Below are 25,436 nucleotides of genomic sequence, written 5' to 3' on the forward strand. Positions count from 1 at the left end.
ATGGTACTTTCGTTTTCGCTTTACTAGGGTATATAACTTGATTGTAAATACCTGGCTGACACGATGCTACTTTCGCTTTCGCTTTACTAGATGAGTTTCCAGTTAGCTTGACTCGAAATACCTGGAATACACTTACTACGGTGGCGTGTACTGCTCACCTGGACATCAATCACGTGAGAGTGTACCTGACGTGTCAACTCACATTGTAAGTGTAAGGAACCATTCCAGTTACTTAAATCACCAGTCATTTCAACCAAACTGAGGCTTTAAAGTGTACCTCGAGGGATAGTGAAGAAAAACAGTAAGTAGAGGTAAATATGTGTAAATGCATGTGTGAATGAAGGCTAGGATCTAGATTACACAGTGTCAATAACAGAAAATAATTTTCTGAGAAATAAATTTGATTTGAGTTTGAAGTCTGATTTCATTTGAAAAGGTTTATTTATGTTGATAATTTCTTCTTAATATTTAATGGATGATAGGTTAATATTTCGTCACAACTATCGAGTCAGAGAAGGGAGGCTACCCTAAAAGGCACTTTACATGTTTCTGGATTACCTCCCATTTTAACATGTTTGTACATCTCATACTATTTTCACTTTCATTTCAAGTACATCGCAATTTTGGAAACATTGTTAATCACTGAGGGATAAAATCAGTCGTAGAAAAGGAAGGGTTTTGTTCAGCAAGGAATGTTGTCTAAAACTTTGCAATGACACAATGTACGTGGTGTCTAATTTACACGCTTTACACATCAGTCATTTTGGGAACGTGTCAGACACATTTGATTTTTCACAAGCAGAGATACAATTTTAGCTGTTTGATACTCTTTACATTTCTTTTTATCTGATACCTAAATACAAACACGTTTAAAGCTGTATGATCTGTATAATTTTTAAATTTTAGAAATTTATTTGCTCACTGTCATGTTTTTTTCAGTTGATCTGAATTTCAAGATGGCAACGACATCAGGTACTCAGGAGCCTCATGAGACAGAATGCTCAGTGTGCCGAGGAAACTTCGTCGTGCCCAAGATTTTACAGTGTGGTCATATCTTCTGCAGGGATTGTATTGTCTCTGTTATAAACTCCAAGCGACAGCCTAATTGTCCTCTTTGCAGAAATGCCATCGTCGACCCAACAGAACAGGAGGCAGGAATAATTCCTGAAAGCATCGCCGACTCTCTGCCACAGGATTTTGCCATGGATGCACTAGCTGCAAGTGTAGAGGCACTGGCTCAGGAGCCCGTATGTTGCGTGTGTGATGACGTCAGGGCCGACTCCATATGCTTGCAGTGTCGCGACATGTTGTGTCCAGTCTGCACCAAGGTTCATAAAAAGCTGTCTGCGACCCGCGGTCACGATGTGGAGAGTCTCAGCACTGTCACAGCGAAACAGTTGGCCACCAGCCGCCCCACACCATGTGCTGATCACGTGGACCAACAGGCAGGTCTCTTCTGCACTCATCATGGCGTCGCTATTTGCGCCACCTGTGCTATCGCCAAACACAGAGCATGTCCAGATGTGAAGGACCTTGCAAGTAAAGTGCAATCAGCCGAAAAGGGGATCAACGGTCTGGTAGACACGCTTACTGCCGCGGAGACGATGATGGAACAAAGTATAGATCAACTGGACTTGTGCCTGAAGGAATCGGCTCCTGTCAACTTCTTTGTGACAGTCTGTTGACGCTTTGTAGCAAACAAAAGGAATTATTAACATCCCCTGATTCGAAGAGGTCCTAAAATCGGTTTGTGACACCAAAGAAAAAGTTCGCGAGCGCCTGGCGAGACTCAAATTACACAAGCGTGTCGTGTCACGCACCAAAGAAGTATGTCCGCGGTCTGCTCTCATTTTCGCCAAGAAATCTCTAAGGACAGAATAAAGACTCTAGATCTCACTGTCACTCTGCCTGCAGCTGTGACCACGTCATCTCTGAACACGTTTATCAAACGGATAAGAACAGAATTGAGACAAAGGGAACAGCAAAAGAAAATGTCTAATGTAAGAGCATTTAAATTTTTCAATGCTTGAACGTTTTTGATATTGTATAATAAATCAAGTACTTTTAAGATGTTGCATACAATACATAACTTTGTTATCTCTTATCTTGGTAGTATTTATATAACATTAGGGCCGATGAAATGTGTAACAATGTTAAACTCTTGAATGGCGCAGGAAAAGAAACCAACTTTCCACAAAAATCGCGGCTGCAGTGTCTTGCTGACATTGGAATGATACTTGTGCGGATTGCCAAGATCTTCTGGAGGAGTTGTAGTAACATCCTGCGCTCTGGAGTCACAAGTGTATTACGCGGTAAAGTTAAATCTTTGTTTTTTTCAACATTCAGAGCGCTATGGTAATGATAAGACAAAGATGGGAATCAATCAAAGCAAAATAAAAATGTAGCATAGCGTCAATATTTTGACTGTCATTAAGATTTGTTACTCAAAGCTTCACTTTAGTGCTAGGCGGTGTTATAGTATGGAGCAGAAGGCTAGTTTAAAAATGAGCTTAATGTAAGAAGTTTCTGCTTAAATATGTATGCAGTGGCGACCTTAACTATTGTTTCTCTTTTTTCAGGTAGTAATATCGCACATGAGACGAGAATGGCAGCCTAATGATATCATGTTTTGTGGAGTAACAAGCACACATCCAAACGATCTGACCATAAAGAGTTGTATATGGGACATGGAGGATGTGTTGACAGTGTGTCCTGAAAGAGACTACGTAGGTAACATCTCCGTGGCAATGGCCTATAACCTTTCCAATCTCTTTTTTTTCTCTTGAACTCTTTCCCCCACATTCTTTCCTTTTATTACTATTTATATCTCTCCTTCTCACTTAAGAAATTTGGCACTTTGTAAGGTTGTTCTGGAAAACATGTGAAACGTTTGCTTTATCTGGGCAAGTATCCGACTTTGTTTTAGATTCCCACCTGTACGTATAACAATAAACAGCAACCAATATGACAGTTTCCTTCCAAACGCTAGCAAGTTCTCATATACTACATAACACCAACGGTGAACACAGCTCTACAAAGTTAGCGGCACTAGACACCAAGTTCAATATAAAAGCAAGTTCTGCTCAGATACGTGTTCTCTACAGTGGCGTTCAGATGAGATAATAAAATAACACAACAGCAGTTAAATTTAAAGATAAATATAATTTGAAAAAAAATTAACCACCAATAATTATAATATCACAAGTTAAAAAATGAAATCTAAACTCATTAATGAACACCTAGTTCAAGCGCACTAACAATTCCCTTTCCAGTCAAGTTTCCAATGTTCATTCACTTCCGACAACGCAGTCCCTCACACGGCGTCCACTTTAACAGAAATACTCTCCACTTCTGCCGCTGCCGTACCCATAGCTCAGTACGATCCAACACCGACACCCGACGAACACAAATGGAGAACCGGAGGAAGAAATAAAAATAAAATAAAAACCTGGCATACCAGTCTTTAGAATCAATGCTTACAAAAGCATCTCCCCAACCAATAATCTACTCTCTCTCTAAAAACAAAAATTCCACCACTAATTCACAACATTCAAAACTACATCAACGACAGTCTTTAAATAAAAATTGACACAAACTCACCTGAGCAGGTTCAGTTTGAAAACTTTTCTCGGAACGTCTGATCAGGGTCAGCACTTTTACAATATCGAGGAGACTTCGCCGACCCAAGAAAGAGAGACTACTACACAAATGAAAAACGAAGTACAACAAAACACATTTTTCCATTCCTCCTTTTGTTTACACTTTCCATCTATTAACAGCCCTGAATTAAATTGTCGGCCCATCTTATGAGTTACAGGCAGACGCACACTCCGGTTGTCTCTAAAACTATTACACATAGAGCAGCAGTTTAAGTAAACACTTAAGTTGAATATATTGGCGTGTGTTGTCTGAAGAATCTTGCCTAATCAGGCTTTTCTTATCGCTATACAACAGTGTCTTGAGGAGAATGTACGAGACTATAAAGTCGTACACATCATGATGGATCTCACCAACAACCTTCACGTTTACCTCGACAACAAAGTACTTGGGTATCGTTTTGAAAGATGTTCCTCGACCCTGCTACCCCGTGTTTGACCTTTGCGTCAATGCAGAAATGGTGAGAATCATTCAAAGTGTGCTAAAGCTAAAGGGTACGGATACCCCTAGGTTTGTCTGACTTAAAGAAATTTTAAACTTCAAATGCCTTAATATAACATATAAAATTTGCAAAGAAGCACAAACAGACATCTAAGGATGAAACGCAATCTGTATATTTTAACTTGTGTGCTAAATCTAATGTTTGATGCGCCTTGGTTTGTCTCACTGAAGAAGAAATAAATTTTAAACTTCAAATTAAATAATACAAAATATTTGTTAAAAAGAAAAAAACATTTCGCGTTCACATTTCCAGCTACCATCACAAACGTCATTTTCTTCTTAATAGCTGTTACATCTTCACATTTGGTTTGAGGTTGTCATAGATTTGTCGTAAAAAAAACTTTCACACTAGAATACTGCACGTAGGGTATCATGAGGTTTAGAAAAGAGTACTAATAATGAGAAGCTTTTACTCAATTCCCAACGTTTAAAGCTATGTTTTATGACCGAAGAAAAAAATGCCACATCAATACATGTGACAACACCAGGTTTGAATTCAGCTGAAAGAGGAAACTGGATTCAACTTCTCAAAAATAAAAGACAAGTGTTACCCTGCTATTTAATTATTCTCCTTAAATGTATTGAAATAGTTGTGAAGAGTCTTCTGCAAGTACATCTGGATTGCTTGTCATTGTTACATTTATTGTAAAGATTATACCTACTGCAAAAGCTCAATAAGAAAGCGCCTGCATCTGTGACATTCTTCATTGACTATCAACTGTGTTTTTGTTTCACGTCCAATTATCTTTACAAAATAGTGAAAATATTAGAAATTTTTATTTATTTTTTTATTTTTTTTTCCTGGCAGATATTGTCTTCTTCTGTCACCAAAGTATCAACTCGATAATTTGAAGATCAGAGAAGGGAGCAGCCAGCAAGCAGTTTACCATTTTCTGTCTTGCATTCGCTCTGAAATTACTTTATTATGAACGCTTCTTGCGGTTACACCTGTGAATAATATTGGTACCTTTTTTATCTAAAGTTGTCAGTGTTTAGTATAGCACCTCTTCGAAATAGGAAATTATTCCCCTTTTCCATCATTATCGTTTGCACCCTTTTCCCATCTTTAGCACGACCTGACCAGGTATACAGAAAGTTGAGATGACATAGTAGAGCAGGGTAGTGTCCATCGACGCTGGATGCGGCACGGTACTGACCCTTTGTGGATTAACCTCGTCTAGACGAGGTATGACATCTTTTGGGGTTTGTGCTTATGGAATTGTAATAGAACTCACGTAGGTTTCAAAGTTGTAAACACAAATATATGAGAGAAAGATGTGAGGATTGGAGAATATGGGTTAGAAAAGTAGTATTGTGCAAACTCGGGTTACCAGTTTCTTCCGGTGTGGGATAATTGAATTGGAGCCCTTCTGAAGGAGGAACAATCACCTCCACAGACAATTCCGTCGGCCTAGTGACGTCACCGTGGAGTACCTTTGCTTTGACCCCGTGAACCTCCTCCCCGACACGGCAGAGTGCCATACGTCGCTGAGTTACACAGAGCGACCAAAGAGTTTCACGAAAAACCACCTCTAGTGGATTATAAGTGTATTTTGTGTTATTTATATTTAAGCTGACCGAGATACGAAGGGTGTCAACCCTACTCTAGTCAGACGTCGTACTGTGAGTATAGTTATAGGCGACTGATATTTTGAAAAGAGATTAAGATGAAGCTTAGAGAGGGTGTGATGGTGAGTCAGTGTACATGGTTAGGAACTGATTCTTCGAGGATTCGAACATTGGAAACTGTTTTTAAGTTATGAACTGAAAGATTGATATATATATACAATTACGAGTAGATGCTATTGCATTATCAGATGTTTACTAGTCATAGATGGTTTTGAGCTTCTTCTCTAAAGAACTGTACGTTGAGACATTTTTGTATAAATATATTTATCTGTATTGAAATATATTATTACGAGTAGATGCTATTGCATTATCAGATGTTTGCTAGTCATAGATGGTTTTGACCTTCTTCTCTAAAGAACTGTACGTTGAGACATTTTTGTATAAATATATTTATCTGTGTTCTATGTCGTAAAGTCCTGAGCAGCTTGATGACATGATGTGGACAGACTCAGGCAATCGTTGTATTGTGCGTTAAAAGACCGCGTGTGGACGTCGTGTGTGTGATGCTCTTGTGAAAGCCGGCGTCCGTGACACTGGTGACCCCAACGTGATTGCGGGGCTGTCTGCGCCGTGTGAAAAGTTGTTGTGTGGAAGGATTGTTTTTTGCCGAGTCTTGTATTTAACGGTTTAGCGGTCCAAGCATCGATGTTTTTGTTGATTTTCACTTTTTTCCCCATATCTAGTTCCACGGGTCTACGGGTCTGTAAAGTTCTACCCGTAGTAAGGGCATAGCCTCTGTCTCTACTGTATTCTGTCTTTCTTTCCCAGCTACCATTTCCTTACCACTTGGCATTGTGTTTATTGAAAGAGGGTTGTTAGTGTCTGAGTGTGTGATTATTTCCCCCTTTAGTTACCCTATTCTCTTGTTTAGAAAAAACTTGTGGCTGTTCCTCATATCTTTTTTCTAACTTTACACCATGGATATTCAGTAGTGTTGATATTGCATTTAAATAATCTGACTGCTCTTTGTTTGCTCGTTGATATTGGTAGTGTGTTTATTGCACCTTTAGATATTAGAGATTGGCATTGTGGGTTTTTTGGGTGTATACCTCTAGATTTGGATTTGAGATATGCTTATGTACACAGCTTTGATTGATGGTAAAGGATAGTTGTTTTTTGAATAACCATGAACTAGGGATTGCACTTTGAAGTGTTTGCATCTGTATCTGACCCAAGGATTGCTATTCTCTCTTTGAGTTTGAGAATCACTGTTAAGGCACATTTTGACATTGTGATTACATAGCTATCTGCTTGTATCTGGGAGATAATTTTATGTGAAATTTATTTTTTTTTTTTTTTTTTTTTTTTTTGCTAATTTTGTGGGTACATAGCCCGCCATTGTCACAAAAAAGGCTCATATAGAAACTAAAATTAACTTAGAAATCGTCCAGCTGTGTGTTAGAAACTTTGAGAAAACTTTGGAAGTGGGAAAAATCAGCTAACGATGTGTATTACGGAGCAGAGGAGGGTTTGACAAAACAATTCAGAGAACTGGAACAAAAATACTATGAGATAAAAGGAAGGAAATTTTATCTGAGAACAAAGCGTCAGTTTGAAGAGAAGTCATCGGCATCTTGTTTAAAGTCCATCAGAAGAACTTCATTAAACTCAAGACTAAACCTGGAAAGGTCCAGAAAAAAACAGTATTTCTAGCGAATGTGACTGCTTTCAACGAATTAGAATACCAGCTGCTGGACTTTTGTGGAAAATAAGAAATGGTATAGTAAAGCAAATATGTGAAAAATTTTTTAGGAGGGGAGGAGTGTCACGGACCTCCCGTTATCTGAAGTCTTTGTGACTCTTTTGTGGGTTTAATAAACATTTTACGGTGAAAACAAGTATTTGCAAGTTATGTATAGATAACAGATTTGTTGATGAATGGAAGGATTATTCGCTGCTGGTAATGATGAGGAAATTATAAAATGAGACTGAGAATGGCAGGCATGTTTACGTCGGTAGTACGTATAAAACCTTTTACAGAACATTTCAAATTTACTTTAAAAATTGTATGTACGGTATGTAAATTATATCCACACAGAAACACATAACCTAAACACACATATACACACATACACCCCTGCAAATACACATATATAAGTGCAATCGCACACATAAAATGTATACAAACGTGTTTGCATACATGCACACATATGCTTACACTTACATACGCGCAAATATGCATACAGAAAAGCGCATACAAGCACGCATGCGCAGAAAATGTGGATGGTAGTGTTGGGGAAGATAATTGCTCATAAAAGGACGTAAACTTTGACAATCCACCTTGTAGATTTACTTTCAGGCCATAATGGTTATGGCTATAAGTGTTTGAGAACCTCGAGCAGAAGTTGTTCTCAACAGCAACGTGAGGACAAAGTAATTAGGGAAGTAATCACTTTATTGTATGCAGGATTAACATTAACATTTACATTGTGTGGCTGGCATTTTTTTTCGTAAGCCCACGTATCAACATGTACATAGAAGATAAAGCTCGAACCACATCTTATCATCTCAAAGGGATTCGTGCTTGTGCGTATGTGTGTGTGTGCTCACTTACAAAAAGGAGGTCAGAGATGTGCTCCGATAGAAAGAAGGCAGCAAACAGGTCAAGACGGTGTTCGTTAAATGACAACCGCGGCACAGGACCAGGTAAGCTGCTTCAGGACTGTCATGTACACAGCTTATAACAGTCCATACGCTTTTCTGAACTCTAAAGTAAAAGAATGTTTCTGAGCAGAAAAATCCGGTGGAAGCGTGTAGATTGTGGGAATGGATGGAAGAAAGAGATAAAAAATTAAAGGGATGAAGTATGAACACGTATCCATTGTATATATGACCGCACATTGATAATGCATCGTCAGACTACAGACGGTACTGTATACCAACATGTATTAAATGCCATGAAGACTTTGGCCATGAAGACGACAACCTACCAGCTACGTCATTCGAGACAAACAAAATCTTAAAGTCCTTTTGACGTCACGTCATGATGCAATATTGTGAAATGTGTCACCAAGTCACGTGACTTCCAGGCGACTGCCCCAAGATCATGGCCACAGATATAATCACTAAAATTAACACATGACAACAAATAACACATGGCAGCGTGTACTTGAGCCGCGAAGTGTCACAAAGACTTCTACTAGGATTTCTATCACACCTGTCCAACTCAGGTGTGTCTTTCCAAAAATAGTCCCCAAAAGTGTAGCAGCAGTACGTTCCTAGTGACAAGGGCATTGTCTTATAGACGCTATCAACAGCTATGATGTACGAGGGTATATTCCAACTAGCTTGCTTGTAAATACCTGGCTTACACTATGCTACTTTCGTTTTCGTTTTACTAAATGAGTTTCCAGTTAGCTTGACTCGAAATACCCGGAATACACAAAAGACGGTGACGTGTGCTGCTCACCTGGACAACAAACACGCACTGAAAGTTTACTTAAAGTTTACATTTCAGTGTGTAAGGAGCCATTGGAGGAGTAGTCTCGTTAGTTGGACATCAATCACGCGCTGAAAGTGTACCTGACGTGTCAACTCACATTTAAGTGTGTAAAGAACCATTGCAGGAGTAGTCTGGTTATTTAAATCGTCATTACAACCAAACTGAGGTTTTAAAGTGTACCTCGAGGGATAGTGAAGAAAAACAGTAAGTAGAGGTGAATGTGTGTGGATGCATGTGTGAATGAAGTAACTCTAGGATGTAGATTATACAGTGTCGATAACAGTAAATAATTTCTGAGAAAAATATTGAATTTGATTTGAAAGTTTGATGTGACTTGAAAACGTTTTATAAGTTGATAACTTCTTCCGAATATTTAATGGAAGATTGGTGTATATGTCGTCACAGCCATCGTGTTGGAGAAGGGAGCCTACCCTAATGGGCACTTTAGATTTTTTTTGGACCACCTCCCGTTTTAACATATTTATGCATGTATGATTTTTACTTTTCATTTCAAGCACACCACCATTTCGAAACGTTTTTAATCACTGGGGATAATAAAAGTCGGAGTAAAGGGCTCGTATCAGCAAGGAATGTTGTTTAAAATTTCCTATGACACAATTCATCTCTGCGTGCAGTCTCTAATTTAAACACTTCACACCTCAGCCATTTTGTGGACGTGTCAGATACATTTGATTTTTCACAACCAGACAGACAAATTTATGATACTGTTAACATTTCACTTTATCTGATACCTATATACTTAAAGCTATATGATCTGTATAATTTTTAATTTTAGAAATCTATTTGCTCACTGTGCTATGTTTTCTTCACTTGATCTGAATTTCAAGATGGCAACGACATCAGGTACTCAAGAGCCTCAGGAGACAGAATGCTCAGTGTGCCAAGGAAACTTCGTCGTGCCCAAGATTTTACAGTGCGGACATATCTTCTGCAGGGATTGTATTGTCTCTGTTATAAACTCCAAGACACAGCCTGGTTGTCCTCTTTGCAGAAATGCCATCGTCGACCCAACAAAACAAGAGGCCGGAATAATTCCTGAAAGCTACGCCGACTCTCTGCCCACGGATTTTGCCATGGATGCACTAGCTGCAAGTGTAGAGGCGCTGGCTCAGGAACCCGTATGTTGCGTGTGTGATGACGTCAGGGCCGACTCCATATGTTTGCAGTGTCGCGACATGTTGTGTCCAGCCTGCACCAAGGGTCATAAAAAGCTGTCGGCGACCCGCGGTCACGATGTGGAGAGTCTCAGCACTGTCACAGCGAAACAGTTGGCCACCAGCCGCCCCACACCATGTGCTGATCACGTGGACCAACAGGCGGGTCTCTTCTGCACACATCATGGCGTCGCTATTTGCGCCACCTGTGCTATCGCCAAACACAGAGCATGTCCAGATGTGAAGGACCTTGCCAGTGAAGTGCAATCAGCCGAAGAGGTGATCAACGGTCTGGTAGACACGCTTATCGCCGCGGAGACGAAGATGGAGCAAAGTATAGATCATCTGAACTTGTTTCTGAAGGAATCGGACTCCTGTCAACAACTATGTGACAGTCTGTTGGTGATTTGTAGCAAACAAAAGGAATTATTAACATCCCTTGATTCGAAGGGAGTCCTAAAATCGGTTTGTGACACCAAACAAAAAGTTCGCGAGCGCCTTGCGAGACTCAAATCACACAAGCGTGTCGTGTCACGCACCAAAGCAGCATGTCCGCGGTCTGCTCTCATTTTCGCCAAGAAATCTTTACAGGACAGAATAAAGACTCTAGATCTCTCTGTCACTCTGCCCACTGTGACCACAATATCTCTGAACACGTTTATCAAACGGATAAGAACAGAACTGAGACGAAGGGAACAGCAAAAGAAATTGTCTGACGTAAGAGCATTTAAATTTTTCCATGCTTGCACGCTTGTGTTGATGTATCAATATATAATATCAAAAATCAAATACCTTTTAGATGCTTCCCACAGTACGCAGCTTTGTTATGTTCCAATCTGTGTGTTATATAGATATAATGTAATATTAGGCCGGAAGAAATGTGTAACAATGCTAAACTCTTGAATGGTGCAGGAAAACAAACCAACTTTCCACAAAAATCGCGGCTCCAATGTCCTGCTAAGATTGAATGATACTTGTGTGGATTGCCAAGATTCTTCTGGAGGCGTTGTAGTGTCATCCTGTGCTCTGGAGTCACAAGTGTATTACACGGTAAAGTTAAATCTTTGTCTGTTTTTACAACATTCAGAGCCCTATGGTAAAGTCAAACATGAGAATTATTCAAAAGCAAAAAAAAAAAAAAAAAAAAAAAAAAAAATGCAACCTAACGTAAGCATTTACACTGTCATAGAGAATTGCTCATCAAAATTTGACTTGAGTACAACCTAAGTGCAGTGGTATAGGATGGAGAAGAAAGGTAGTTTAAAAAAGGAACTTAATGTAAGAAGCTTCCGCTAACAAAGCAAGGATGTGTGTGCAAACTTTTTTTCTCTCTTTTTCAGGTAGTAATATCGGAAATGAGAAGAGACTGGCAGCCTAATGATATCATGTTTTGTGGAGTGACAGGTACACATCCAAACGATCTGACCATAAAGAGTTGTATATGGGACATGGAGGATGTGTTGACAGTGTGTCCTCAAACAGACAACGTAGGTAACATCTCCGTGGCAATGGCCTTTAGCCTTTCTGATATTTTTTTCTCGAACTCTTTTCACCACATTCTTTCCTTTTATTTATTAATATTCATCCCTCCCTCCCACTTAAAAAAAAATTGGCAATTTGTAAGTTTCGTTTGGGAAACATATGTGAAATTTTTACTTCATCTAGGCAAGTATTTCACTTCGCTTTGGATTCCCACCTGTACATATAACAATAAAAAAACGACCCGAATGACAGTTTCCTTCAGAAGTCCAGCAAGTTCATCGATGTTGGAAAGTTATCTCTAAAACTAGTACATATCAATCAGAAGTTCAAGTTTAAGCTAGGTAGGTATGTGTTGTCTGAAGAATCTTGCCTAATCATGCTTTTCTTATCGCCTGTACAACAGGGTCCTAGCGAGAATGTGCGAAAGTTAAAATCGTACAGTTCATGATAGATCCCACCAACAACCTTCACGTTTTCCTCGACCACAGATACTTGGGTATCGTTTTGAGAAATGTTCCTCGACCCTGCTACCCCGTGTTTGACCTTTGCGTCAACGCAAAACGGGTGAGAATCATTCAAAGTGTGATAAAGCTAATGGGTGATACCCCTTGGTTTGTCTCACTGAAGTAGAAATAAAATTTAAAACTTCACATTCATTAATATTGAAAAAAACACTTTCGCGTTCACACTTCCAGTTATCAGTAAAATCATTACAAACTTTATTTTCTTAATACCTGTTACACACATCTTGACATTTGTTTTCTCATTGTCTTTAAACTTGTCTGTAAAAACATTTTTACATCAGAGTACTGCATTCGGGTATTGAGAGGTTTAGAAAAGAGCACTTATAACGAGAAGGTTCACTAACTTCTGTGTTTTTGTTTCACGTCCAGCCATCTTAAAAAATATTGTAAAGAATGACAAATTTGTATAGTTTATTTTTTGTGGGCAGATACGGTCTACTTTCGTCACGAAATTATCAACTGGATAATTTAAAGACCAGAGAAGGGAGCAGCCGCACGTAGTTTATCATTTTCCTTCTTGCTTTAAAATTACTGAATTATGAACGCTTCTTGTGGCTCCACCTGTGATTACTATTGTTACCATTTCTATCTAAACTAATCAGCAGTTTTACACAAGTATCTAACATATAATGCTTTTTTGTTGAAAACTTAAATGTAATCTTTGATCTCTTAAAATCCTAGATTTTGCATTTAGAAAATCATTTAACATTAATTATTGTTTATGCTAGCGAAATATAAAAAATAAAGGGTTTGCATACAAGTGGAAGAGATAATGGATACTACATGACACTTCACGATGTTCCATATGTGACATCATGCCCCACTGTCTGCAGAAGGAAGTGTACTTTGCTAGATACTTTTGTTTTCTTCACTGTATAATGCGTGATCCTGGTATAACCAAATATAGTAAATAGTTTATTAACATTAGTGAATTTCAGTGTAGAAACGTCTATGGCACTAGGCACTAAAATGTATTAAGGTTGTTGTAAGAACCAAAATATTTTTAAATGACTGAGAATACAAGATATTTTCCCCTAAACACGAGTGAATAGCTGCCCACCCCTATCTGTCTCCCCCTTTTACAATTCACAGCAAGAAGTTGTATCTGTAAGATTGAGGGACCACGGACACACATTAATAAGATATGTCCCCATCTCTCCCAATGTTATAACTTATCGCTGTACAGTCTTGATGTCTGTGTTTTTATCTCAGTGTGCGGGCACTTGTAGACCTCTATCTTTATTTTCATTTACATTTGCAGAAATGATCATTTGCAGTTGATTGTGAGTGTAGTAAGTTTTATCCACTCGTAAGGAAAACGCTTGCATTGAAAACTGTAAATATTCTTGTAGAATTAATTAATATTTTGTGTAGTAGATTGTAATCATAAGAATATTATTTACGGTAACACAAACGATGTTATTCTTCCTTTGATGTATTTTGACTATTTTGTGTTTAATAAACTTTTCACTGTGAATACAAGTATTTGCAGTTTATGAATAGGCTACAGGTTTGTTGCTGAATGGAAAGATTATTCGATTATTCGATGCTGGTAACGATGAGAAAATAATAACATAGGACGGAGAATGGCAGCCATGTGTACGTCGGTAGTAGGTGTAAAACATTTTTATAGAACATTTCAAATAATTGTATTTTTAAAGACGGTCTATAACTATAAACACAAACACATAACCTAAAACACACACAGATACACACATACACCTTGCATATATATATATGTCCAATCATATACATACGATAAAAACGTGCATATACATCTGCACACATAGACTCACTAACGCCCCCTTAACTATAGCTTTAGTGGACCGCTCACAGTAGAGAGCTTGTTCAGACAGAGAAGAAGCATCAATCAGGTCAGGAGGTGTTTCAGCAGCCGTCCCTACGATGCAGGTAAGCTGCTTCAGGACTGTTATGTACACAGTTTATAACAGTCGATACGCTTTTCTGAACTCTTAAGTAAAATAATGTTTATGAGCAGAAAAATCCGCCTGGTCATAACAACATAACAACATATTCATAACAACAACGGTCTCCCCGTGAAAGGTGGAACTGATCTTCGTCTGTGTAGTTTCTGAGAAATTCAGGACTCGTGTTCGGCAACCAACACACCCACTGCTCCACAAAACTTCTCTGTTTTATTTTCTTACCTGGAATTTGTGCTTGCTTGGCCTTTGTGGACACACAGGTTTATTTATCAGGTTCAGATCATGTGCGACCGCACCTGGAAAAAGTTGTTGTCTACACGTTGTAAAACAAGTGATTGATAACATTCTTTTGATAAAAGGTTATCATTCTGATAAAGATATCAGTTAACATGGGGAAAATGTCACCTGTATTCCTCTTTGATGTCATTTAGATGGATGATGTTCGTGTTGATATTTGCAGTGTTATGTATAGGTGACTGGGATGGTGGAAGCGTGTAGATTCTGGGAATGGATGAGAGAAAGAGATGACAAAACTACAGGGATGAAAAATGAATACGTATCCCATTATATATATATATGACCAAACATTGATAAAGCATCGCCCGACTACAGACGGTACTGTATATCAACATGCATTAAATGTTGTTACATAAAGAGAAGGACATGTGTAACTGAAAAGCTTGTTGCTCTAACAAATGCAGTTGCTCGTTAAATTACAGTTTCAACAGCAACAGTTCTCTCTTGTGTTAAATAATATTGAGAAAAAAAGGATGTAAAAGGTGTCCCAAAGCAGTCTAATATATAATGTGCTTGTCATGCTGTCTGAAATCGCTCTGACGGGTCAGGAGATTACTCATGGGCAACACAGAGTTTAGTCTTGTCTCTGTATTATATAGGTTACACAGTGACTCATGAAAAACGCAGCATGTGACAAACTGTTTCTGAAGAAGTGGGAGCTTTGTGCATTGTGTGGAGCTATTTCTGCTGTATACAGTGTCATTCAACTAGTCTCGTGACGGGAAGATAAACTAGCTGACACCATTTCCACTTTACAATGATCCCCCTTTTCATTTATTTGTATGTTGCAAAGCTGGGCTCATGACATATTATATACATAAAGGCACTTTTTTGGAACTGAATGCACAAACATGCACACAATGGCAAACCGGTGTACCCCCCTCTGGTCACTAGAGTACCTCGATTTACTAATATGAAATGTATGCATCAAATCAGTGGTAGTAGCAGTAAATGCATCATCATCATCATCATCATCATCATCATCATCATCATCATCATCATCATCATCATCATCAGAGTAAATAAAGTTAGGTATAGTTCCTGTTATGGCATGAAAATCTCCAATTAGAAGTACACATTTATTATCCCAATTTGTTAACGTTTCTTCAATTTCATGAAAAGCTGATCTGCTAGCATAAACTGAGTTTGTGGATGACAACAACTCGTTGTAAATAAATCTCCGTTTCTGTATCTAAAACCTTTTCTATTTTTCCTATAACATGCAAAGCCAGGTCAACCTCATCCAAATCGTCTCGTTTAGGTCGACTCCTAGTATAATGGGCAGAGGGTTCGTGCCACGTGATCTTCGCGTCGTTGTGTCTGTCCTTGTATGGAGTCTTTTCACCTCGCCACATACAAGGCTGTCGGTGCATGGTCAGTAATATTTTGTTAAGAAACATGCTGAGTATTTTCTGAGAAATTTTTATGGGGATTCTCTAATGTGTTTTTCGGAACAACTTACAGCGATTTCAGTTGCTGAGTATTGGAATACTGATATAAAACACAGCCTTTGTGAACTCTGAACTTATTGAGACTAAGGAGTTGGTGGATCGGCTGCATCGATAAATAAATGGATGTATGTATGGACGAATGAGGGAAATCACGTACACGATGTAAGAGAGTGATGCTACAAGAGTAACGACAAACATGGTTGTTTCAACATTCCTAAGGTTGAGAATCTTTCTTGTTTACTTTTCGATTCCAATTTGCAGCTAACAAAATAAACTGTGATGTTCCTTCGTGGCACTAATGGCAAATACTTTGCTGACTTGTCATTTTCCCGAAGATGTTCATCACACGAAAAGAGACTTCACCGTCTACAAATACAGCAGTGATCGAAATCCAGGTGTGTGTTTGTTTGTTGTTTGTTTGTTTGTTTGTTTGTTTGTTTGTTTGTTTGTATGTGTGTTTGTGTGAGCGCGCGCACGTTTACTGTTTAATCGATTGTCTATTAATTAACTATAATGGATGATTTTTTTTTATCGTTGTTTGATCAACTGTAGCGTCACAACAGACAGCAAGACAAGAAATAGTGTATAATTTCAAATGTTTAATTATAGAGGGTAATTTGAAATAGATATTGCCATCCATAATATTTAATTTAAAATGCTAAAATATGTACAGCTGTTTGCTATCCGTCGTGATTTGAAACAGGGACATAACGTATTTACAGTTGCTTTGTATACATTAGCCAGGGCTTCTGCTTACGCTAAAAATTCCGTACAGTACGCATTAAAAGTTCGGAGGACCCGTTCAGTTTTCGTCAATGGGGTCCCATTCAAATTTGGGCGAAGAACAGGGACCCCTTAAAAATCTGAAGAAGGGGTCCCTGGGACCCCAAAGAATTTAGCCTTAGCAGAAGCCCTGCATTAGCAATCTGTCTAATAAACAACTGCGAGATGTTAGAATATTTTTTTTAATGGCCGGTACTTCTGCCCCATTCTGCTCTAATATTTACGTTTCTCGTGTTCAAGATGCTGTTCTGGACTGTTGGTGGTTGATGCAAAAATTAGAATGCTTCGTCGGGCAAGGATACAAATACGATGGAAGAATATCTGACAAACTGTCGCTAGAGATTCCACGAGTGTCAGCATCACACCTTGGCACGTACGCCTGTCAGCTCTCTAGCTACGGGTCTAACGCCATCAACACCTGCGATCTTACACTCTCCTCAGGTAAGACTTTCAAACGAAAAAGACTATTTTACAAGATAAGAAGTTCTTATAAACACATACTTCAACGGAAAACAATGCAATGATCCATAAAACATATTATTTATATCTCCTAGCCGTGGATAATGTTAATTCAGTAGCCATGCCAGCTAGGAAACCTTTTCTAAAATCTGTTTTTAATTTTTCGTTCCTAAGTTTTTAAATATGAATTCTTCACTTTCTCTTTGTTTGAAATGTTACTTATGTTAGTTGTGATACTTTGTGCGACAGTACAGCATAATTAAATATTATTGTTTACTGTTGCCAAATGCATCACAGAAAATGCTTACGTAAGAGGAATGGCGCTTACAGTTAGACACGGTTAGTAAAATAAACATTCCTTCAGAAATTATTGGCGCTCTAGATATGTAAAGGTATAAATAAATATCGGCTTACACATTTCAGTGGGACGATCAGTCTGTGAGGTCTCGTCTGTCAAACTAAAACCGCAGACTGAACTCGTCTGCTACTTCCCTGAGGACCTCAGCAAGACCAGAGCAGACCTCACGGTCTACCATTACTCCAAGGGTGCACAAGGTTTGTGTTCAACCATCATTTATGATGGAAATCTGTTGTTTTCTTATCAATGCAACAATTAAACTTAAAAGGATCTGTGAAGATTTAATTTTATTTTTAACTTTATGTGACCTAGTAAGGAAAGCCATCAAGGATGATATTTTTTCCCCCATCACATCTAATAATGTGGTGACCCTGAAAGAGCTATTCTAGGGCTCTAGAATAACAATTTGAAGCTGTCATTGAAGAATGGACATGTTTGAATGTTAAATATCTACATGACTGCAGTATGGTTTTTCAAGTGTTTGTCGAGTTGCCTCAACGAAGATCAAGTTTCAGCTTACAAAAAAAAATTTCTATGTAAACTTAAAAGACTCAAAAGAAACTTGACTGTATAATCCTATATCTGACAAGGTAGGTCTACGCTAGCTTGCATTTCTTTACCCTATACTTTTAGCCACTTTGACTGACGACTTACACTACTCGCCATTCCATCATATTTCATGTGCTTAGCTGCAAATGGGAGAGAGACGATGTGAACTGTAACACAACCCAAGGTTTCCAGTTCGACAGAAAAGTCTCTGATCATCTCACTCTAAGGATACCTCACGCCTCAGAGGCTCATGAAGGGACTTACAGCTGTCACCCCGGGTGTAAATATTTCACATATGAAAAATGCTACTATACACTACAGGAAGGTAACATAACAGTATAAACAAAGATGATTACCCTCTTTAACAAACCTTAACTCTTAAAGTTTTAAAATTTCTTGTGATGCACGAGTTCTACTTGAAAAACAACATTGAATCGTTTCCTAGTGTCATCCAAGACACTAATTAACCATATGTCTTAATCATTTCATTTGCTACCGGTTTTCCTAATTGATAATATTTTTTTCATCTTTTATTATTTATCTGTCAGTCCTTATTCATCATTATTCATTCATCTTTTATTATGTATTGCTATTGCAAGTTATCCCCATATGTTCTCTGTATTCAAACAGCTAAACTTCATCCTGTACAATTCCTAGTGTCAAGGAGATGGAACCTACAGAACTGACATGCATCTTAGTGTTGATGTCAGAATGACCAGACAGGACTTCAAAGTTGTCCGCCTTGATGATGGAGTATCTCTTTCGATACATAAACTCAGTTAAATGCGGTTGCGAGTGTACACATTTCGCATGCTTACCCCTCTTCTCAAAGACCACCACCACCACCACAACCTTCACACACACACACATCTTAAGCGAACGTGGTGTTGTCGTGTCCTAGGTACCATCGTTGTGAGTTGGCACCTGGCCAGACGACAAGCCTGTGTGCACCACTACACTGGATATCACTTTAATAACACCGTCACGGATCGTCTCGTCGTCAAGATTCCCCAAGCCACACCTGAACAAAGGGGAACATACTCTTGTCACCTGCAAAGCATTGATGTCCAGAACTTTGAATCGTGTGAATTGGTCATAAGTACAGGTAAATGTAACAACATATACAAATTGTTTTAGTTTCATAGTGTAATTGTTAGATTCTTTTTAAAAATTAATTGAGCTATTTTATTAGGATTTGAAGTATTTGCGCATGCTGTAACTTGAAATAAGCATGGTACACATAAACATGTTTTGAGTATTTTCACCAATAATATTTGATATATTCACATACAGGACTTTTTGTAATTATATTTTAGTCTAATTACATTAATAATTCAAAAGTATGATAGTTTCATTAAGGAAGGGATTACTTTAGCATTTGCACTGGCAGTTGCACAAAATATACACAAATATCAATTTTAAAGAACAAAAAAAAACCCCACTGATCTACTCATAATGTCTGCTGTCACCCCAGTCATCTGTCAAATAATAAGCATCCTGTGTCGGCTATTCACCCCCTCTTCTCCAGAAGGTAAAGATAATAATTGAGTGGATATGGATAATACCTGTATGACAGCAAACTTGCTTCAGTCCATCCATGTGACTGCCATAGGTACCTGAGTCAGCAGAGCGTTTGAGAGGGGACAGAGTGAGGGAGAGGAGATGGTCAACCCACCCTACCCTTACACATTTAACTGACCCCAAGAAAAAAGGTCCCTAACATCACTTCCCAACATCCTAGCAAAGAATAGATGAAGTCCTTTACCTTTTTCATATACTTCTTCCAACAAAACATATTTTAGTTTTAGCTATTCCTTTCTTGACTTTCAGACTTGGTTAACGCAGGTGTAATCGTAGGAGTAATTATTGGAGTAGTGGTCCTGATAGCGCTGGTGATCGCAATCATCATTCTTCTTCGTAAATGGGTATATATATATAGTTATATGTGTGTGAGAGAGAGAGTGAGAGTGTGTGTAGGAGTGTTTTTGCGGACGTTTAAGTGTGTGTGTGAGAAAGATTGTGTACGTGTTTGTGCGTGTGGTGTGTATGTTTGTTGGTGTGTGTATGAGTATGTGTGCATGTGTTAGAGTGAGTGTGCTTGTGTGAAGTGTTACTTAGCAACAGTTTTGTCTATTATTACTCTCTAATAACGTTTACTGTAAAGTCTTACATTGAAATTATTTGAATAAAAATACATTAACAATCGATCATGAACACATAGTACATACACACAGAAGCAAATAAAAGAACCACTTAATATTCAGAAAACGACAAAGTGATCCATGTTAGTTACACGTTTAACATGCCCCGTGTATGTGCAGAATATGTTCAAAGAAAGTAGTTTCCGAAGAGGAGTATGGGATGCTTCCACGGAAGGTAAAATAGAACCTTTGCAATTTAAATGCAATAGTTAATGTATCAGTAATGACCTGGTAGCCACGCTATAAAACGTAGCAGCTGGGCGACAGAAATGCCTGGATGAACACAATACGGGGCAGCAACACCATCAGCTACCATGTACAAACTGTCCAAGTCTCTCATAGCTTTCTTTATTGTGGTATTTTGTAAACATCAGTATACAGTTTTGCTTTATTTTGTTTGTTTCAGAACAAAGAGATCAAAATGGAATTAATAAACTTCTTGTCAACGTCTTGCAAGGAAATGTACGAGGACATTATGACAAGATTCTATTTTGTGCCTTCCCTATATGTCAATAGAAATACATACAAAGTCGTTGAGTTCGCCGGTAAAAAGGTTTTCATAACACAGGAATGCATTAAACCCGTCTTGAGTCACGACAAGGCAATGCAGACGATCTTACACAATCTTCACCTTTTGGCAGAAGACGAGAAAGAGGCCATGTTTGTGATTTCTCAGTTCAAATATAACAGTTACCTGACTACTTCAATAGATTCCTACCACAGTCACCAGCTGCCCAGGCCTGATACACTTAGAAAACGTGTTAAAGACTACGGGGACTTTGACCTCCTCATAGTCCATCGCCAGTACGGGCTTGTGGTGGCAGTGGTCGAGGCTTGTGTTGATGAGTCTGGAGACGAAAAGAAGACGACAGATGACACGAAGTTACAGGAAGAGATAAGGAATGGCGCTAAACGACTAAAGAATGCGGAACACATGATTCGGCATCTTCTGTCTGATACACAGTGGGACCTGCCTGTGCGCAAAACACTGATGTTACCGAATGTTTCACAGCAGACAGTGGAAGATGTGCTGAACAAACAGAATAAAGGGAAGACTAAAGGGAAAATAGCGCTAACCATGTCTAGTACAGACATGTCAAAGGTACTGGCACTAAGCTCTCAGCTTTTTATATTTCTTTGATAATGCTTTCTCTGTACCACACACACTCTCTCTCTCTCATTAAGTTTTTTCACAGGCTGACAGAGTTAATGATAGAAATGTGTTCTTGTCATTATATTTCATCCTCAAATCGGTCAACGTAGTCCATTTAGTCAAACGATGACCTTTAAACAAGTTAATTATAGAATTTACCTGCTAAGTTATCGTGTTTGTTTTCTTACTAACAACATCACAATGTCAGACAATATTTTCTCCATTGGTTTTCAGGATACCTGCTTGTGCAGTGAACAGCTGACTAGCGCTAACTCCACACGACTCTGAAACAATGGCTGCACGGTGCATTTACTAAGGACTTCACTGATGAGCAGTATCTAACAGTAATTTCCAGGTAACTGAGCCGTCGTTGAACAAAAATAAAACCCCAGAAAATTTATACTTTCTTCCTTTAAAAGTACTTTTACAAAACAGTTACACATAGACCAATGTAATAAAGACATAATTTCTGTAGGAAATGGTTACCGATCAGTCAATTTATTGCATAAATTAGTTTACTAACGCATACAGCACACCTACTAATAGTGGTAAAATATTAAAATATTAAAATATTAAAATCACATAAAATATAATTTTTCAGTATTAGGTCCTAAACTTAATAAACTGTTAAGTTCTGTATACCATGTAACGAAGAAACATCCCATGCATAAGCTAAAGGGGAAAAAAAGCTATACGAAATAGGGCATAGACTGGTAAGGAAAAACCGAATTAAGACCAAAACCAAATTTTCGGACCAGACTTTTCGAAGGAATTTAAGCTTAATAAATCTTTCAAACTTGTTTCCAGATTAAAGTTGTCAGATATTTCTAAAGACACTTTAAAGACGTTTTAAAAGTCAGCTGTCTGATTGAAGAGATATGATGAGATTACTTTTCATATGTGAGATGCAATATTTCCAGTTAAGGTGATGGAGTTATACATTGCCTTGTACACGATTTACATGGTATCACTATGTTTGCTTAACCATGCTATAAGAACTACTAGATTACTCGTAATAAAATGTTTAGCCCACTGAACCTCGTACAACTGTTGTCGTCACATGAAATGTGACCCTTCCCGTTAAGACAACAACGCAGAACTCTGCAGTCAACGTTTCCATGTCTTCGGGCTGTTACAGATTCTGTAGTCCAGCCTCAAGATCCCCACTTCCTGTGCCCAACACCATACCACGTGACATCCTGCCAGTAACACTGGAACATGCTGTGTGTCTCACTGGTGACCTCTTCACCTCCACAATACTTCATGAAGACCACATGGCTGTGTTAGGAGAGGCTCCACCTCGTGAACTTCTCTGTGGTCTGCCAGGTACAGGAAAAACTAGAATGCTCGTGCTGATAGGCAAACGATGGCGATCTGAGGGTCATCACGTGCACGTGGTCTCCACATGGGAAAATAGTCGCGCGGCGTCTCGCCTGCTGTTCGAGATTCTCAGCAAGGGCGTGAAGACAACAGGGTCAGAGACAGGGCGCGTTACTCTACACGACGTAGATATCAAGTCACAGAGTATAGCAGACGTTGTTGAAGAACTATTCCGACTGCAAAAGGAGGAAAGTTGTTCATCCTTTGCGACGAAGTGAATCCTGAGAGGTAAGATATTTGGTGTGACATCCAGTAATGGAATTTTCCAATCTTTTCGTACTCGTGTGTTGACATATTGACTATGCACCTATTTTCATATTTGATGTTCAGGTATGGTGGAGGTCAGATAAAGGTCCTTACCCGATTATTTTAGGGTTAGAGATAGAGATGTTAGACACCACATTTATCTCCACGAAGTCGATTGTGTTAATAGTGTAAAAGCATCATGTCAATCTGTCATAAACGTTTAGTAGATTTTTGTTGCTGAATTCGATCGACCCGAGTGGTGTAGGCTTGTAATTGTTAGGTTTGTAACATTCGCTCACAATCTGATTTTACAGCGGCTTTTATTAATACATACACTAGATGAAAATATAACGACGATTTCAATATTCTGTGTAATATGCCAGGGATTTTTTTCAACTTTGCAGAGATACTTCGTCATTGATTTCTGTGTGTGAGAAACTTGTGGAAAAAGTACCAAATCTGCATCTATGGTACGCGAGTTGTTTTCATTCAGATATGCCAAAAGGATGGACAGGAAAAGTTTTCACGAAACCGATCAGCATTCCACCCGCCATCTTGCAAGAGAAGGAAGTATTAAAAGCAGTCACTGACTGCCAAATCTTTGAGTGGGTATTCGATTCTAGAAGTCCACCGCCAACAGACGGGCCGGCAGTCAAGCACGTGCTTCACTGTGGTGTCGGTCATTCTGCGGGTGACCCTCATGACTGTGACACCTGCTCTACCCAAGTAGTCACATATCTTCAATCCTTGATTACAGGTAGCTGCTCTCTCTTTCAAGAAGTCATGAAACGAGAATTCACACTTTTGAAAACAAATAATGAATACAAATTGATCACCAGCTAACATTGTTGTATCTACTACCTTAGATAAAGCCATCACTCCAATCTCTTTGGTTTTGGATAAAAAAATTGGTCGATTACTTCTGTCTATTAAGATATGAAATAGAAATGATTGATTTAATCTAATAAGGTTTGTGGTTTTATTTATTGGTTTTATGTCATAGATAAAGCCCCTTCCACCTCCACGTCTACACCAGTCGCTGGCAATGTCCACTCTGTCTTTCGAAAGAAAACTAGACTTCCAGAACTTCGCCTTTGTGAGGGAGACGTGCTGGTGTTGACAGAAGGCCATTAAAGAAGGAGGCGAAGTTCTTAAAGAAACTGTCGGAGTCTGGTTTCAAGACAACAAAACTACAGGAGGAAACTTTTGATACTCTTTTTGAAGACAAAGTAACTGTGTGTTGATAGCAGAAGCGAAAGAACTGTATGGCTATAAAAGAAAAATTGTGATTTACTTGGAGGCCAAGTGTGTTCATTCAAAAGTAAAGACAGAAGGAAAGCAGGGACAGAGTGAATACAGCTCAGTGAAGCTGAACAGACTACGTGGTCTAACCAGCTGCACTTCCCAACTGATCTGGGTTAAAGCGCCATAGAACTCTACCTCATGCCTAAATAGTTTGTATTCGAGAATGGCTAAACTTAGAAGTGTAGTGAAAATAAGTATTCAGAAAGCTCATTTTCCTTTATATTTTACTTTAGTATTTTAGGGTGACTAATTCTAGCTTGGAAACGAAAGCGGAGTATGATGTCGCGTAAAAATCTCTGTTATCTTTATATTGTTATCATCGACTTCGTCTCAGTTTTTAATGATTGTTAGATAAGAGGTTTACTTTTAGACCTTCGTGTTGAGCCTCGATGTGTGTTGATATGGGAGACTGTGAAACACAAAAAAAAAGAAATGTCAGACTGGGGTTAATGGCAAAGAAATTATATCTGCTTTTTGTGCATCATCCGTTCATTCTGCAGGACGAAAAACCAGTGACTGCCTTTAATCTCGGGCGTCTCCCTTCGTTTTACTGTTTTCAGACATCAACCTTCTCACTCTACTGTGTGCAATATTTTTCTTCTTCTCATCACTTAACTGTTGCCCAAGTCGCCAGTCGTAGGGAAGACATGATGTTACACAGTAGAGGTGAACTCACGCCAGCGAGGCCGGTCATTCGGTGGACAGCATGTCCACCTTCACTGTCTTAGTGTTGAGTACAGCCCCCATGCTGTAAACATCTGACACTAGTTGGTTTAATGCTGTGCGAAAAAAGCATACACATAAGGAATAGAAGATGTAAGTATAAGAAATGTTGATAACATTGCACATGTGTGAGGAACAATATGTGTGAGTACAAATTGACAGAAAGCAAATGCTT

General features: G+C 38.7%; 4 protein-coding genes across 5 annotated transcripts; all 4 read left to right on the plus strand.

Moving 5' to 3' along the window:
- Nucleotides 1–181: 181 nt before the first annotated feature.
- LOC112576138 (E3 ubiquitin-protein ligase TRIM56-like) lies at nucleotides 182–13,887 on the plus strand. 2 transcript variants are annotated; one of them, XM_025258406.1, is made up of 6 exons: nucleotides 182–301; nucleotides 10,061–11,121; nucleotides 11,317–11,454; nucleotides 11,745–11,891; nucleotides 12,290–12,450; nucleotides 12,839–13,887. In XM_025258406.1, the coding sequence occupies exons 2-5, from the start codon at nucleotides 10,078–10,080 to the stop codon at nucleotides 12,332–12,334; spliced, it is 1,374 nt and encodes a 457-aa protein (XP_025114191.1). In that variant the 5' UTR covers nucleotides 182–301; nucleotides 10,061–10,077; the 3' UTR covers nucleotides 12,335–12,450; nucleotides 12,839–13,887. The 2 variants fall into 2 exon arrangements, with proteins under 2 accessions (XP_025114191.1, XP_025114190.1); XM_025258405.1 differs by lacking the exon at nucleotides 182–301 and adding an exon at nucleotides 9,168–9,433 and having other exon boundaries at nucleotides 10,078–11,121.
- Nucleotides 957–1,685, plus strand: LOC112575727 (E3 ubiquitin-protein ligase TRIM56-like). The gene has a single exon (XM_025257728.1). It carries the CDS (start codon nucleotides 957–959, stop codon nucleotides 1,683–1,685), a length of 729 nt encoding a protein of 242 aa, XP_025113513.1.
- A 2,008-nt stretch (nucleotides 13,888–15,895) lies between the features above and the next one.
- Nucleotides 15,896–18,093, plus strand: LOC112575728. Its single transcript, XM_025257729.1, has 5 exons — nucleotides 15,896–16,027; nucleotides 16,366–16,499; nucleotides 17,128–17,328; nucleotides 17,770–17,901; nucleotides 18,017–18,093. Exons 2-5 carry the CDS (start codon nucleotides 16,403–16,405, stop codon nucleotides 18,091–18,093), a joined length of 507 nt encoding a protein of 168 aa, XP_025113514.1. The 5' UTR covers nucleotides 15,896–16,027; nucleotides 16,366–16,402.
- A 298-nt stretch (nucleotides 18,094–18,391) lies between these two features.
- LOC112576050 lies at nucleotides 18,392–24,373 on the plus strand. The gene is made up of 10 exons (XM_025258273.1): nucleotides 18,392–18,578; nucleotides 18,884–19,007; nucleotides 19,155–19,358; nucleotides 20,084–20,178; nucleotides 20,573–20,629; nucleotides 20,861–21,556; nucleotides 21,842–21,962; nucleotides 22,746–23,215; nucleotides 23,638–23,990; nucleotides 24,237–24,373. Exons 2-7 carry the CDS (start codon nucleotides 18,941–18,943, stop codon nucleotides 21,893–21,895), a joined length of 1,173 nt encoding a protein of 390 aa, XP_025114058.1. The 5' UTR covers nucleotides 18,392–18,578; nucleotides 18,884–18,940; the 3' UTR covers nucleotides 21,896–21,962; nucleotides 22,746–23,215; nucleotides 23,638–23,990; nucleotides 24,237–24,373.
- Nucleotides 24,374–25,436: the final 1,063 nt, after the last annotated feature.

The sequence above is a fragment of the Pomacea canaliculata genome, linkage group LG11 (assembly GCF_003073045.1).
Source record: "Pomacea canaliculata isolate SZHN2017 linkage group LG11, ASM307304v1, whole genome shotgun sequence".
Classification (NCBI taxonomy): domain Eukaryota; kingdom Metazoa; phylum Mollusca; class Gastropoda; order Architaenioglossa; family Ampullariidae; genus Pomacea; species Pomacea canaliculata.